We start from the raw sequence: 16268 nt of genomic DNA on the forward strand, positions 1-16268 counted from the left end.
TTTCTTTCATGATAAAAGTCATATTGAAATTTAATAATGAAAGAAAGTATCGCTCTCAATACAAATCGCTGTTAGAGTAGAGAATAAAAATAGAATTCAGACGAGTCACCTGTATGACTCATTCGAGTGAATCTAGTCTTCGCATAGACCATATATGAACATGTCGAAGCAGAGCGCAACGCATGACCATATAAGGTAATGAATTTCAAGATACCACCCTATGACTCATTGCTGGCAAGCGAGCCACACCACTAGAAGTAGTCTCACATCCGCTAGACAACGCCTTATGACTCATTGTAACGAGGTGCGGTCACTTCCCATTACCGTTTCCAAAATTGTATAAAAGCGGAATCTTTCACCCTTTCAACGGAGAGTGTGGAACGAGCCAGGAAAGGTCACATATCTTATACTTGTTCCATCCTCCCACATAAGCCACTTGTATCGTAAAAGTTCTACAATAAATATCATACTCTTTTATATCAAAAGAAAGATAAAGATTATTGAATTACCTACCTTCGACGGATCCAAGGAGCCATAATCTACATCGCCGACCAACAGCTAATTATCCTGGGGTTTTACCTCCTTAACTGCAAGAAGAACCCATAAAAATTGATTTCGACGGAGACGTTCTGCCGGATCGAGCCACCTCGCATCACCCAGGACGTCACAATAACCGCCTCGCACAGAATCTGATAAGTCAAATGTTCGGTACGCCCGTTGTCACGTCTGACGGTATAATCACCGCTATATTCCAGCCGCATAAATTTTTCGATTTCCATCCATATTGCACAGCACCTGAAAACAATATAAGAATAAATAATCACACCTTAGGTTTGTTCGCGTCGCATGCTCCAATGTACACCAGAGAGCACTTGGATCACAGATAAGATGACGGTTGGGTCAGATGGGTTTATGTGCACCAACGCTCAGTGACACGAACGGACTTTTGGATCACAGATAAGATGGCGGTTGGGTCAGATGGGTTTATGTGCACCAACGCTCAGTGACACGAACAGACTTGAGCACTCTCTTCCCTTCTTCCAAACTTCCAATCGCACATCGCACATCATTGACTGGTTATTCCAAATTGGTAAATAATGGATTGTTTAGATTTTTTGGGCGGTTTTCATATGATAATAAATAATATTAATGATGACTTTTTGGCTGAAAATCTTGTACCTTTGACAAGAATTGGTGATTTGTTAGAAAACAATGGGAACGACGATGAAATAGAAAGTGAGTATTGATGATAAAGATGTGGCGTTTCTAACTTTGACGTAATCTGTAAAGATCTTGCAATTTTAAATTTATTTTTTTCTTAAGTAGTTTGTGCACTTTTATTGTATTTTATGATTGATATTTGCAGATATTGCCATTAACGCAATTGTTGAAATTGCAGAAGGTTTCGTCCAAAGAATACATAGAACATGCATAACTAATTACATTGAAAATATAGTGCCTATGTATACGGATAGAGAGTTTGTTATGCATTTTCGTTTGAAGAGAACACTTTTTATAAGTATGGTAGAGAAATTTAGCCATTGGCCATATTTTAGAAATTTAGGAGGTAAGTATTGATTTTTTTAAATTAGATATGTGTATACTAAAAATTTTTAACTTTATTTTGAATAAAGTTTGATCAATATTTTATAGGACATGGAGGATTCAAAGTAGTTTCGGCTGAGAAACATATTCTCACTTTTTTGTGGTTTGCTGGCCATCAAAGTGCTAGTTTCAGAGATGTTGCTGACAGATTCGATCTCTCTCTTAATACCCTTGAATCTGTGTTACGTAGAGTCACACAATTTTTGTATGATATGAGAAATGAAGTTATTCGGTATCCTACTGAAGTAGAGAAGCAAAGAACGCAAAGATACTATCTCGAAAGTAAAGGTTTTCCTGGAGTAATTGGTAATAATGTGATTCTCTTCGATGATATTATATTTAATTTAAGCTCACAGTTTTGTAATTCAGTATGTGTAATCCAATTACATTAATTTATTTAGTGTATTTCTTTTTTGTTGTAGGATGTATTGACGGCTCACATATCCGTATTGACAAACCTTCTGAAGATCCAGTGGCTTACATCAATAGAAAGCATTATTTTTCCGTACACATGCAAGGGACCGTTAATGAACAGAAGAAGTTCTTAGATGTATTCATTGGCTACCCTGGTTCAGTGCACGATGCAAGAGTATTTGCAAATTCCAGTTTGGCTGAAGATTTGCCAATACTTTGTGAAAGTATAAACTTATCACATTCATAATTTACTGTATTTTTGTATATAAACCAACTAGCTTTGTATTTCTTATTCAATTCAGTTAAAATCGTAAATATCTTGTAGATATGGACTGGTAATTATCTATAATTTTTGTATTTGAAAGTGTCCGGAGAAGATATTCACTGCCAGTATTATAAATTTGTAGTACATGTAAACTATAAATTTTCAACGCTGGCAGAGTGAATATCAAAACGCAGCCTTAGCATTAGCTGTTAATCTTAAATATACGTGCTTTTATTTCAGATGGAAGCATACTTCTTGGAGATGCTGCATACCCATGCCTTCTCCAATTAATTACTCCATATCGGGATAATGGACATTTGACGCAGGCCCAAAGAAATTTTAATCGTATACATAGTCAGTGCAGAATTTCAGTTGAGCATGGATTTGGAATACTGAAACAACGTTTTAGACAGTTATATTTTCTCAAGCTGAGAAATATGCAATTCATCGTCAAATTCATCTTCGCTTGCTGCGTTCTTCACAATTTGGCTGACTTGGATGATTTGCAACACATGGAAGAACCTGAAGTCGACAATCATGCCGATATAAATGCGCAAGTATTGTTGCATAATGTCCCAGCAGCAGATAGAGATGAAGATCCAGATGATGATCGACATGGTCGCGATCTCAGAGATGAATTATGTAGACAATTGTTTCAACTACGATTTGAATAAGAGTATCCAAATAAATTTGTTTAAATATTTTCTTCTAATATTAATATTTAAATATTATGTTTATTATTTTTTTTAAATATCGATATCGTGTCGTTAACATCGACATATCACATGCTGCATCGTATCAATCTGTGTCGTTCAATTAAAAAATATGTATGATGTACTTGACGTATAAAGCTATCTCAAAGTGCTTTCAAATATTTATGTTGTTTTTTTTTAGTTATAAAAATTAGGAAATATAATGTACAAAATGTATAAATTATATTTTCAAGAATTGCAACGACAGCAACGCGTTATTTAAATTTTAGATTGTAATTATAACGATTATAACAATTAACGATTACACAAATATATTTCATTTATTAATAATTATGAAATATTACAATTATATATCTTCTATTCAGCTCATTTTAATTAAAATAGATTAAAATTTGATATTAAATTTGATGAAATAAGTTCTCATGTAATATCATAAAAAAGACAACAAATAAAACAATTTTGTTAAAAATTTATCCATACATCAGTCTTTTATTGTCATATACGCCTATTTTTCATACAAATAGAGAAATATAACTGCATAATGTAAATGTATATTTTACTATTATATGATTTTTTTATCGATAATTATCAAAATCAAAAATGTTATCGAGAATTAACAAAAAATGTAAATTGGACAAGAAATGACAGTTTTGATTTTCAATCATTAGCTTTGTACGCTTAACTGCAAGTAAATAATGCTGCTTTATTATGTAAAAAAAAAACTCAATAAGTAAATGCAGCTTTGCTCTGTTGCAGAGTTTGATACAGCTTTGTTACGCTGTTTATCAAAATAACAGAAAAGAAATAAATGAAAAAACTGAAATAAACTTTAATAAACTAAAAATTATTTAAACTTGAAATAAAAATTTTAAATACAATTAACAAAATTATATAAACTTTAAATACATATAACTACATACGTATATGTGAAGCGTTCATAAAGTTTGTAACTTTCTCAATAAAGAAAAGAATGAAGTCGATTGAAAGTGTACACATTTATTAGCCTTTATTTACCTATGAATCCTGTAGTTACACATTTTTCCCAGTGATGCAAGATCTGTCAGATATAATTATTGTAAAAACCAACACATTTTTGTTTTTCAACAAAATTAAAATTAAACTTAATAAACTGTTTATAAATTTTATAAATTAAAAGGTGTTTATATATATATAAAAGACAATGTGTCTATTTTTACAACTATTATACCCTTACAGATCTTGTCAGTAAAAATGTGTAACTTCGCAGAATTCATATGAAAAGGTTAATAAATGTGCACAGTTTTACTACTTTTTCACTTTTAAGCCCAGATAGCACAGTGCGTCAAATAACGTTGTAATGCCGTCAAAGTGACGTCTCTTACGACAACAATCCGCCACTTTGACTGCACTATTACGCCACTTGACGCCACTGTGCTATCTGGGAGTAGACAAAGAAACAAACTTTATGAATGTCTCATGTATATAATTTGATGAACCTTCAGTCTTATTATATCTTATTAATCTTCTTTGTCTGATAATTTTTGTGTTGAGTATTTTTTATTTTCTATTCTCTCTAGTATCTTAAGTTGCCTTTCTAAGATGCTATTTCGCTCTTTTTGCAATTGTAATTGTTCTGTTTGTAATTCATTACATTTTTTGAGCTCCGTCAGATATTTTGTACGTATTTCTTGTTTGGCATCACTTTCTCTTTGTAGCACAGCACAGATGGATTCCTTAACTGATTGTAGAGTATGCGCCAATTTGCCATCTCGTACTTTTGCTTTTGTATTTATTAAAGATGAGCAACTGCTATCCGTTATGGACGATCTGCTGCTACCTGCTACTGATAGAGATTCACTGTTAACTGCAGATGGTGTCGAAGGTGGTGAGTTTAGTGCGATAGAATATTGTTCTTCATTTTCATTCCTGTAATAGAAAACATTTTAAATTATATATCTAGAAATGAATTAAAAAACATCTTAAGGAGATGATTACTCACTGAGACAAATGTTGATTGACCACCCTTTGCAAAACTTCTTCTTGAGAAACCATTTCATTGCGGCCAGCTACAAAAGGTGGCACTCCACTGTGACTTTTTCCAAATAATTTTATCATTTCACTGCAAAGATATATATGTATTCTATTACTTACTCATTAACTACTAAATATAATACTAAATACTTAATAAAAACAGAATATTGTGAGAATAACAAAATAAAAATATAAAACAAACTGACTGAACTGTTAATGATAAATGTTTAATTCAAAAATATTACATTTATAGTTATATACAGAAAATACAAGATAGAACTTACTCTTTATATGGAAGAGGTTTAGTGCCTTTCCCAGAACTGTTTTTTCCCATGGTCCGTTTAATATGTTTATCCCATTTCTTCTTCAACAATTTAAATTTATTTTTCATGTGATTTTTAGTAGCATTCACATAACCTCTTTCCTGGAAAGATTCTGCTATCGCTTGAAACATGGCCTCTTTACTTTGATATTTTCTTTTCTGGAATTTTTTTTCATGCTGTTCATACTCTGTGAAAAACAACATTATGGTTCTATGGTCCCAAATAAAATAGCCATCATTATTGACACCAGAAGTATTCTCTTTTTCATTATCTGAGCCTTGATTTGAGTCTTGAATTGAAGAGTCCAATGAAGATACAATTGTAGGCGTGTGCTGCATAGAGCTTGTTGCAGGAACCGTAACAGAAAGACTCTCATGGATTTTAATCTGAGGCTGAATTCTAGAAGAACCTGCTTTATTGGTAAAGCATCCAAAAGTGAAGAGTCCAGTGAAGACACAATTGTAGGTGTGTACTGCATAGAGCTTGTTACAGGAACAGTAACAGAAGGACTCTCATGGATTATAGTTTGAGGCTAAATTGTAGAAGAATTTGTTTTATTCAGTACAGAATCCAGAGGCGCAGTTGTGGTTAGGAACTGTGTCGAGTCTGTTGTAGTAGTTGCAACAGAAGTCTGGGGAGGCTTGAATAACTTTATTGACACCAGTTTAGGTTTCACAGCTAAAAAATAAAACAATATTAATTATAGTACAATATTCATGCAATTTAAATTACCTTAGAATAAAATCATTTAATCTATCTTTTAGAATTTATTTTATTAGTCAATTAAGTAAAAATATAACTAAAGTATTGTATTTAAGTAATCAGCATCATATGAAATTCTTACGTTTAAAAGAAGTCTCCATGATTGTTAATTTTGAAATATTCTCTGGACTCTAGACCCGACTAACTTGAGCAATGGCTACTGTTTACACACTTCACACGCATGCGCGTGATGCGCGCATAACATAGCCTCAATTGCACCACCTTCGAAGCTGAGGCAAATAGAGCGTGCTCCTAATTGCTCCTTGGAGTGTACTCTAACGTGACGCGAACATTTAGTCGACATCTTGGTTCAGGTGACGCGAACGTATTGCTAAATAAAGCGTGCTCCTAATTGCTCCTTGGAGTATGCTCTAACGTGACGCGAACATCTAGTCGCCATCTTGGTTCAGGTGACGCGAACGTATTGGAGCGCATTGGAGTGAGAAAGAGCATGTTGGGGCATGCGACGCGAACAAACCTCTTAACTTAACTGTCATAACAATTACTCAGCTGATGCGAGCACGCGTTCTTAAAGTAGTAGACACAAGCCTAGAGAACATGGCTGCCTGAAGGTACCCTTTCAAGCTTAAGCCCCATTTTCATGAATCACACTATAAACTTTTGGACAATTGCTTGTAAAAACTCCCCAGAATCACTAAAATTAATAGACTTAGCTAGTGTGACTACTGGAACTATCACAAAAAGTCAAACAACTTTTGATTATAAACCATTATTGTATCTCTCAAAATAAACTAATTAACAATACAATTTACCATAAAATTATTATTAAAAATAATGAATAAAATCACTGCAGATACTCAGCAGAGCATGTCAAGTAACCTCACAAAAACCCCCACATCATATCTCTTCTTAATTCCGAGATATAATTAAAAATTATGGAAATCCATAAAACACAGAAATTTTAAACAACCTAAAATAATGCCCTTAATTGTCCGAACATAACAAAAGAAACCCCATCTTTTTATCTCTTACCGTTCTCGAGTTATAAATTATTAAAGTTTCACGTCCGCCATTTTGAATTTCCTACCCTTTAGACTTACAAAGACCAAATCACTTTACATTAATATTTTAGTCTTTTATACATTTTAAGACCGAAAAATTTCATTTCTGAACGAAAATTTTGACACTTAATTATTATGATAAAAATGGAATCTCTCATACTCCTAAACACCAGTAACGTTAACGCCGATTTTCTATTTAAATTAATTAAATTAATAAACGAGATTGAAAATTGAACATTTACTCCATGAAAGACGAGGATAGTTTAATACCAGTTCACAGAGAGTAAGACAAGGATAGCCCTATAGACTCTTAATAAATTAAAATAAAAATGAAAACAAATAGACGGAGATAAAACAATTATAGAAATACATTCTCTTATATTTATGGAAAAATACTACATTGAAATAACTATTGTGACGTCCTGGGTGATGCGAGGTGGGTCGATCCGGCAGAACGTCTCCGTCGAAATCAATTTTTATGGGTTCTTCTTGCAGTTAAGGAGGTAAAACCCCAGGATAATTAGCTGTTGGTCGGCGATGTAGATTATGGCTCCTTGGATCCGTCGGAGGTAGGTAATTCAATAATCTTTATCTTTCCTTTGATATAAAAGAATATGATATTTATTGTAGAACTTTTACGATACAAGTGGCTTATGTGGGAGGATGGAACAAGTATAAGATATGTGACCTTTCCTGGCTCGTTCCACACTCTCCGTCGAGAGGGTGAAAGATTCCGCTTTTATACAATTTTGGAAACGGTAGTGGGAGGTGACCGCACCTCGTTACAATGAGTCATAAGGCGTTGTCTAGCGGATGTGAGTCTACTTCTAGTGGTGTGGCTCGCTTGCCAGCAATGAGTCATAGGGTGATGTCTTGAAATTCATTACCATATGGTCATGCGTCGCGCTCCGCTTCGACATGTCCATATATGGTCTATGCGAGGACTAGATTCACTCGAATGAGTCATACAGGTGACTCGTCTGAATTCCATTTTTATTCTCTAGTCTAACAGCGATTTGTATTGAGAGCGATACCTTCTTTCATTATAAAATTTCAATATGACTTTTATCATAAAGGAAAAGAAGAAATCTTTAATATTTAATCTTAAAATGTGCAAATATATGTTGAATTATATTTAAGTTTCTTCAGACATACTTTACATAGGGTAGAATAATTGTTGGGAGAAGACTTTGAACGAGCAATAAGTTCCCGCCCTTCTAGAGGGCAGCCCCCGGTTGGCGGCGCGACTCAGCGCGCCATGCGTGCGTGCGGTCATCAGTGGTGCTCACAAGAGCCTCGATCACCGTCGTGTTCAGACGTGTTGGTTACGGTTTAAGTTACAGAGTGTGATATACTTATATATAATAAAGACAGTATTCAGAGTGTACAAAGACCAAGATTGTTGTGTTCCCTGCTCATCTCACCACATTTCAAGTCGTCCCTGATTATATTTCCAATAGGTTATGGGCCCAGGGCACGATTCCCCTGCGTGAGGAACATAGCACGAAAGTGTATATACGAAGTGTGTGAGACGCCGGCGAAGGGCATAGAAAGAGATAGAAGCATCTAGAAGATTAGAGGGTAAGTAAATAATATTCCTCGTTGCTGACGAGCAAAACGAGAGAATTCTCAGTTAATAAGAATGTTCGATAAATACTGTTACAAGGAGATAGATGTTTTTGCCATTTTTCTCGAGAAATAGAAATAGAGGTAATAATGGTAATAAGAGAATTAGAGAATAGATGTGTAAAGTGTAATAAAGAAGTAGAGAATAATGAAGGAAAAAGATATAGAAAAATGCCGCTTGGTAGCAAGTCGGCGACGTGCGCGTGCAAGTCCGATCGTGAACGGCGAGAGTCATTTCTTTTGGCGCGCGGAATTTTTGGCGCGCGGAAGTCCGATCGTAGACGGCGAGAGTCATTGTTTTTGGCGCGCAGAACTTGTTGCTGGGCGCGCACAAACACATAATCGATTTCGACTAACAACATGGCATCGATGCTAGATGGCTAGATTGCGTATGCGTATGCTAGATGGCTAGATTGCGATACATGTAAATGTATGCGTATGTATAAAAACTCTATATGACTCTATATGAGTTTATTTTTTTTGAAATCGATATGTATCGGGTCGGTAATTGAGCATGACTTGCTGTGCGGTGTAGCTTGATTACTGTTTAGGGAAGCCGCGTAAATTTGTATGGGCCCCGTGCGTGTGCGTGATCAACCCGAGCTCCCATAGATCTTTTCAGCAGTGCTGGGGATCGCAACGGACAGTGGTGTGCGCGTGCGGATAGCCCTGCAGAGGCGCGTGGTTTTCTCGCTTTGGGGTTATTGTGAATTGCAGTGCGTTCTATATAGCCTCATAAGCATTAAATTTTTATCGCTGAAAGAGATCTAGTGATAGAAATTGTAAATTATTATTTGTCAATACGAATGTTGGTTTATCTTGTCAAAAGAGGAATGCTAATGTTCAGTTGATATTTAAATCCCGATATAGATGGAAGAAGAAGAAGGCCAAGATGCGCTGGTCGACTACGACAGCGATAGCAGCTTTATCACGGTAATAGATAGAGAAGCAAAAGATAAAAACGAGGAGACAGTAAGAAAAGATAGAGGTAAGAGAGTATTTTTTTTTGAAAATAAAGTAGTCCAGAAGAATAATATATATATGCATTCAGAGAAAATAAAAATAGTAATTTCAAAATTCCGTATAGAAGCAAAAGACAAGAAGGAGACTGAAGCAAAGGGTGCAATCCCGAAACGCGGCAAACCAAAGATAATAGAAAACATAGATGTGAATAGAGAATGGGCTGAAAATCGTCCTGTACTACCTATAGGGACAAAGATACTTTACGAGAAACAAGAAAAGATGGTTGAGAAAATGGACAATTCGATGCAGATGCTGGATAAAGTAATGAAGAAGGCCACCGAGATGATGGAGAATATGGTGGAAGTCTCCCGTTTAAACTTAGAGAAAGAAAAAGTTAAACTTAGACGTTTAGAGGTAAGCAATAAAGATACCCAAAGTTCAGTAGAAAACAGTAAACAAACGGTTAAAGAACTAGAGGTAGAGTCTAAAAAGAGAAAATTAAATGAAATAACAGTCTGTTCAGCCGAAAAAGATAGGAGTTTAGAGACAATGAAAAGAGCTATAGAATTGGAATTGAACAGTCAAAGGTTGCATATTAGAAGAGAATATAAGCTGACGCAAAAATCCAACTTTGATCTTTGGATGGATTATTTAAAATCTGAGTTAATGAATAACGAGTTGTTAGATGTAATAGATTCAAACATTGAAAGTCCAGAAAATCTCTCCGAACTAAAAGTTGCTAAGAGAAAAAGTCTTGTTAGAGATATAATAATCAATCATTTAGATGAAAACTATCATAAAAGGATTCTACATGAAAAAGATCCGAAAGAAATTTTGAAGAAATTGAGAGGATATAAAAAGAGTGAAGTAAATGTTACTCATGCATCGGTACGAGCTAAACTCTATCAAATTAAAATGAGAAAAGACGAAAAAGTAAGTGATTTTTGTGAACGCTTTGATTCAATAATTAGAGAATATGAATCATGTGAAGATGCGGTACCCCTCGCAGAACAAGAGATTAGATCTGCACTTTATCAGGCTGTGTCAATTAATGTACCAGAGCTGAGGAATGTAGATTTAATTAGAAGACAAACTAATCTTAAAGAAATGAACATAGATGAAATAAAATCTTTTATGATGCAGTTAGAAGCAGAGACTAAAAACGAGAATAAAGAAAAATTAGAGAAACCCGAAGTCAGGGTACAGAGGGCTGCTGCAGAAGAGAACATGAAACAAGTAAAATGCTACAGATGCAACCGAATGGGTCATATGGCGAAGGACTGTCCACTAATAGAATTTGGTGCCTGGTTTTGTTACTACTGCCAGGAAGTACGAGGTCACAAGGGTGATAATTGTCCGAGTGCCGAAGCCCAGGCGAACAGAGCTAGAGAAAAAAGGTATTTAAATAAAACCGTTAATAAAAACATAAAGAAAAAGGGTAGATTTGTGCAAAAAGGCACAAAAAGAGTAGATAACAAAGGGAAAATAACCAAGATACAACCAGCTAAGAAACCTATATCAACGAAAACAGCAAATGAAGGAGAATCAGAAGAAGGTAAATAATACATGATTAAATTAATAGAAGATAGAGATAGTTCAAAAGAGGTAGTCAATTTTACTGCAGATGCGGGTGCTACGGATCATATTGTGAATAAGAATTTTATTCTGTCAAAGTTTGAAAAATGTAAAGATAGAGTTATTAAATGCGCGAATAAAAATGAGCTTGCAAACATTTCATTAGATGATAAAGTGTTTAAAGTTTACAATAAACTGGCAAATAAAATAGTTTTTAAAGGAATTTACAGATGTAGAGCAGAAATTGTTTCACATAGTGAGCTTCCTGAACAATCGCAAGCAAACATTCAGACCAATGAATTATCAATTTCGGAGGGAGAGTTAGATGAGAGGGATAATGTTGGCTCTGCGATTGGGAGGGAGAATGAGGGAGAGCTCACAAATGTGAACGAAAATGAAAATATAGAACACAATAATGCTGAACTCGATCAAGTCATTAAGTTAGAAGATATACAGACAATAGAGAATATAGAAGAAATGTGTGAAAGCTCAGTAATTGAAAAAGTAAAGAAACTAGAGAAAATAAATGAGGTGATGTCATGGCATGTTAGATTAGGTCATGCATCGTTAAACTATCTAAAACAATTACAAAAAGTAGAAAAGAGATTAGAGAATGTAAAGTTTGATAACTCCATATTAGAGTGTGAAGTATGTATAATGGCAAAGATGGCAAAACTGCCGTTTAAAGAAAACAGAAATAGAGCACAGAGACCACTACAGGTAATACATACGGACAACATAGGTCCAATAAAACCTACATCCTATCCAGGACAAAAGAGGTTTATAATCACTTTTATAGATGACTATTCTAGATTAGCAAAAGCCTACTCTCTGAAGACAAAAGATTAATCGGGAGAGGCTCTAGAGAAATATCTTATATCCGCCAGAAATCTACTAGGAAAAGAAGAAAAGCTATGCTATGCAAAGTCAGATCAAGACAAGGAAGTTGCAGAAAGGTTCAACAGAACGTTGAAAGAGAAAGTAAGAACATATATGCTCGACTCGGGATTACTAAAGAGTATGTGGGAGTTGGCAGTTGACGCTGCTGTGCATGCGTACAACAGATCTCCACATAAGACTTTAGAGTATGAGATCCCGTTGAAGAAGTTTTTATCAGAAACAAGTTGTCATTTTGAACAAATAAAGAAATTCGGATGCATTGGATATGCAAGAGTACCAAAGCCTACGTCGAAATTCGACAAGACAGCTATTGGTGTGTTAGTGGGATATACTGACACTGGATATATACTATATACTCTGGTATCCAAGCACGAGAAAATTTATAGAGTCATGACAACAGAGCAGCAAGAAACTGCACTAAGATGGATAGAAGTCACAAACTTAAAATGTTTGATGACGACTTAGAAGAAATAAAGAAAGACTTAGAAGAAAAAGAAGAAACTAGAAACAGAAAACATATGGATGACACTCATGGAGATTTTATCAAGCAGTGTGTTGATTAAGGGAAGGTAAAAATCGAATGGATAAAGACCAAAGAGAATTTGGCAGACATTATGACAAAACCTTTACCTCCAGAAGCATTTGTGTATCTGAGAGATAAAATAATGAATATAGAGTTTAGACAAAGTTAGAGATTAATTTTAGTCGATAACTAATTCTTGTTACGTTTCAGATAAAGAGGAAACTTAGAGAGGACCCGTGGATCGCTCGCCCAAAGGGAGGGAGTGTTGGGAGAAGACTTTGAACGAGCAATAAGTTCCCGCCCTTCTAGAGGGCAGCCCCCGGTTGGCGGCGCGACTCAGCGCGCCATGCGTGCGTGCGGTCATCAGTGGTGCTCACAAGAGCCTCGATCACCGTCGTGTTCAGACGTGTTGGTTACGGTTTAAGTTACAGAGTGTGATATACTTATATATAATAAAGACAGTATTCAGAGTGTACAAAGACCAAGATTGTTGTGTTCCCTGCTCATCTCACCACATTTCAAGTCGTCCCTGATTATATTTCCAATAATAATTCAATAATACAATTTATTATTATTAGCATGTCTAAAGTATAAAAGATATTGCTCTCTTCGTCTAACAGTTACTATAGTATATCTGACTCTCTCTTTCTCTCTTTCAAATCGTACAATACTCGCATCTCGCTCGGATTCGCGTTCCTTATGCTACGCATAATACAATTTTATCTTTCTCAGGTTCGTGGGTAACGTTTCGGCGCTTGACGCTTGATATTTATACTAATTTTAGTAAGTATATATATATTTGTTAATAATAATATTGATAAAAGTGATGTTAGCGGTGGTAATAATAATTCTAATACCAGGTTAATAACATATTGTGCAGATGGAAATGGTCAGCATTCTCATTAGTACAGGAAATAAATGAAATTAAATTGTTTATATATAATAAGATTTTTATTATTTTTATATCTCGCGAATGGTTGGGAATTTGATAGGAATGTATAGGAAATGTATTGTAGGACTTTCACTAAAGAATAATATAGCATTGGAAAATTTTATTGTTAATATATGTAGTTGTTAATAACAAATTATTAATTAAATAAATTGGTACTTTTTAATTTGCGTATTAATATTGTTATGTTCTCTTTATTTAAGAGGTTTTGAATTTTTAATATTATCTCGTTTATGAGCACTCTTTATTTTATTGTTATAAATATTTCGTAAATAAACAATTGCAGAAATAAAAGTTATTATTATTATTCGTAGGTGTACTGATGCAGAGTTTATTTGTGCGGTCGAAATTTATATGTATCAGAACGAGCTTTTGGTACTATATATTTCAGAGTGTTGTTGTACAAACAGAGGTATGTATTTTCACGATTAATTAAGTATAGGAGTTTAGTGACAATTATGCTTTATATATTATTTTTAGGGGAAAAGGTTTATGTTTTCACGGTATATAAAAGAGGATTTTTAATCGTTGTCGTTTACTGGATATTAAAATCTGAATTCTGATGTCCTTTAAATTAACCAAATACGAATATGCAATACTATGTTATTGGTAACTTTTGGGGACATATATTTAATACCGGGTGGTTTTTCCTTTGGATTTTCATGTAGCTTTTATTAATGGAGTAACAAAATTTTGACTTGTATAAAAGTTGTTATATATGATCTGAGGTATAAGTTAAAAATATTTATTGACATGGTCAATAATTTGTTTATGATTGTTTATAAAAGTAAGTTGCAAAATTAAATAACTATATAGTAAATGTTTTTCTATTGAACAGTTTTAATGATTATTCCTTATACACGTCTATATTGTTTTTATTTTAAACTATTCGTTTTCCATTTTATTTTAATTTATTAAGAGTTTATAGGGCTATCCTTGTCTTACTCTCTGTGAAATGGTATTAAACTATCCTCGTCTTTCATGGAGTGAATGTTCAAATTTCAATTTCGTTTATTAATTTAATTAATTTAAATAGAAAATTTGCGTTAACGTTACTGGTGTTTAGGAGTATGAGAGATTCCATTTTTATCATAATAATTAAGTGTCAAAATTTTCGTTCAGAAATGAAATTTTTCGGTCTTAAAATGTATAAGACTAAAATATTGATGTAAAAGTGATTTGGTCTTTGTAAGTCTAAAGGGTAGGAAATTCAAAATGGCGGATGTGAAACTTTAATAATTTATAACTCGAGAACGGTAAGAGATAAAAAGATGGGGTTTCTTTTATATTTGTTGTGTTCAGATAATTAAGGGCATTATTTTAGGTTGTTTAAAATCTCTGTGTTTTATGGATTTCCATAATTTTTAATTATATCTCGGAATTAAGAAGAGATATGATGTGGGGGTTTTTGTGAGGTTACTTGACATGCTCTGCTGAGTGTCTGTAGTGATTTTATTCATTATTTTTAATAATAATTTTATAATAAATTTTATTGTTAATTAGTTTATTTTGAGAGATACAATAATGGTTTATAATCAAAAGTTGTTTGACTTTTTGTGATAGTTCCAGTAGTCACATTAGCTAGATTTGTTAATAATATAATTAAATTGTTTATAACAATCATGTTTGAGAAATGTTAGTAAGATAATTATTATTTTAGCGTGATAATATTCTTTAGGCACAAAAGGTTATGTTCTTATGAATAATCTACTTTTAATTTATTTATTTATATTTTATTTTAATTTTCTGAGTTTATTCTTATGGAACATGTATTTATTCGTGTGTTGAATTGAATTTATATTGCATAAAAGATCTCATAAAGCTTGTAATATTCATTTACGATCAATTTTAGTGATTCTGGGGAGTTTTAACAAGCAATTGTCCAAAAGTTTATAGTGTGATTCATGAAAATGGGGCTTAAGCTTGAAAGAGTACCTTAAGGCAGCCATGTTCTCTAGGCTTGTGTCTACTACTTTAAGAACGCGTGCTCGCATCAGCTGAGTGATTGTTGTGACAGTTAAGTTAAGGTGTGATTATTTATTCTTATATTGTTTTCAGGTGTTGTGCAATTAAGATGGAAATTGAAAAATTTATGCGGCTGGAATATAGCGGTGATTATACCGTCAGACGTGACACTGTAGTGATTTTATTCATCATTTTTAATAATAATTTTATGATAAATTTTATTGTTAATTAGTTTATTTTGAGAGATACAATAATGGTTTATAACCAAAAGTTGTTTGACTTTTTGTGATAGTTCCAGTAGTCACATTAGCTAGGTTTGTTAATAATATAATTAAATTGTTTATAACAATCATGTTTGAGAAATGTTAGTAAGATAATTATTATTTTAGCGTGATAATATTCTTTAAACACAAAAGGTTATATTCTTATGAATAATCTGCTTTTAATTTATTTATTTATATTTTATTTTAATTTTCTGAGTTTATTCTTATGGAACATGTATTTATTCGTGTGTTGAATTGAATTTATATTGCATAAAGGATCTCATAAAGCTTGTAATATTCATTTACGATCAATTTTAGTGATTCTGGGGAGTTTTAACAAGCAATTGTCCCAAAGTTTATAGTGTGATTCATGAAAATGGGGCTTAAGCT

At 33.5% G+C, this 16268-nt stretch overlaps 3 protein-coding genes and 1 long non-coding RNA gene across 6 annotated transcripts in view; 2 read left to right on the forward strand and 2 right to left on the reverse strand.

Moving 5' to 3' along the window:
* The window catches only part of LOC139824168 (uncharacterized), a 76532-nt gene that overhangs the window by 16163 nt on the left and 44101 nt on the right, over positions 1-16268 (reverse strand). The gene's annotated exons all lie outside the window — the stretch shown is intronic.
* Positions 1098-2987, forward strand: LOC139824155 (putative nuclease HARBI1). Of its 2 annotated transcripts, none has more exons than XM_071796640.1 (5): positions 1098-1236; positions 1367-1567; positions 1654-1911; positions 2028-2243; positions 2525-2987. In XM_071796640.1, the coding sequence occupies exons 1-5, from the start codon at positions 1098-1100 to the stop codon at positions 2956-2958; spliced, it is 1248 nt and encodes a 415-aa protein (XP_071652741.1). In that variant the 3' UTR covers positions 2959-2987. The 2 variants fall into 2 exon arrangements, with proteins under 2 accessions (XP_071652741.1, XP_071652742.1); XM_071796641.1 differs by having other exon boundaries at positions 1210-1236; positions 1400-1567.
* LOC139824154 (uncharacterized) lies at positions 3687-5709 on the reverse strand. The gene is made up of 3 exons (XM_071796639.1): positions 5292-5709; positions 4976-5095; positions 3687-4902 (listed from the first exon to the last, which is right to left on the reverse strand). Exons 1-3 carry the CDS (start codon positions 5666-5668, stop codon positions 4494-4496), a joined length of 906 nt encoding a protein of 301 aa, XP_071652740.1. The 5' UTR covers positions 5669-5709; the 3' UTR covers positions 3687-4493.
* On the forward strand, positions 9177-13242 carry LOC139824163 (uncharacterized). Of its 2 annotated transcripts, XM_071796654.1 has the most exons (4): positions 9177-9728; positions 9828-10117; positions 10847-11100; positions 12912-13242. In XM_071796654.1, the coding sequence occupies exons 1-4, from the start codon at positions 9611-9613 to the stop codon at positions 12913-12915; spliced, it is 666 nt and encodes a 221-aa protein (XP_071652755.1). In that variant the 5' UTR covers positions 9177-9610; the 3' UTR covers positions 12916-13242. The 2 variants fall into 2 exon arrangements, with proteins under 2 accessions (XP_071652755.1, XP_071652754.1); XM_071796653.1 differs by having other exon boundaries at positions 9828-11100.

The sequence above is a fragment of the Temnothorax longispinosus genome, unplaced genomic scaffold, assembly GCF_030848805.1.
Source record: "Temnothorax longispinosus isolate EJ_2023e unplaced genomic scaffold, Tlon_JGU_v1 HiC_scaffold_28, whole genome shotgun sequence".
NCBI classification, from domain to species: domain Eukaryota; kingdom Metazoa; phylum Arthropoda; class Insecta; order Hymenoptera; family Formicidae; genus Temnothorax; species Temnothorax longispinosus.

Bases quoted from the DNA above. Each gene is read 5' to 3' on its own strand.
- LOC139824155 (XM_071796640.1), top strand. From the start codon at position 1,098: ATGGATTGTTTAGATTTTTTGGGCGGTTTTCATATGATAATAAATAAT. The intron at 1,237-1,366 runs GTGAGTATTGAT...TGATATTTGCAG, and splicing joins GAACGACGATGAAATAGAAA to ATATTGCCATTAACGCAATT. The intron at 1,568-1,653 runs GTAAGTATTGAT...AATATTTTATAG, and splicing joins ATATTTTAGAAATTTAGGAG to GACATGGAGGATTCAAAGTA.
- LOC139824154 (XM_071796639.1), bottom strand. From the start codon at position 5,668: ATGCAGCACACGCCTACAATTGTATCTTCATTGGACTCTTCAATTCAA. The intron at 5,096-5,291 runs GTAAGTTCTATC...ATATCTTTGCAG, and splicing joins AAACCTCTTCCATATAAAGA to TGAAATGATAAAATTATTTG. The intron at 4,903-4,975 runs GTGAGTAATCAT...TTTCTATTACAG, and splicing joins GTCAATCAACATTTGTCTCA to GAATGAAAATGAAGAACAAT.
- LOC139824163 (XM_071796653.1), top strand. From the start codon at position 9,611: ATGGAAGAAGAAGAAGGCCAAGATGCGCTGGTCGACTACGACAGCGAT. The intron at 9,729-9,827 runs GTAAGAGAGTAT...AATTCCGTATAG, and splicing joins GACAGTAAGAAAAGATAGAG to AAGCAAAAGACAAGAAGGAG.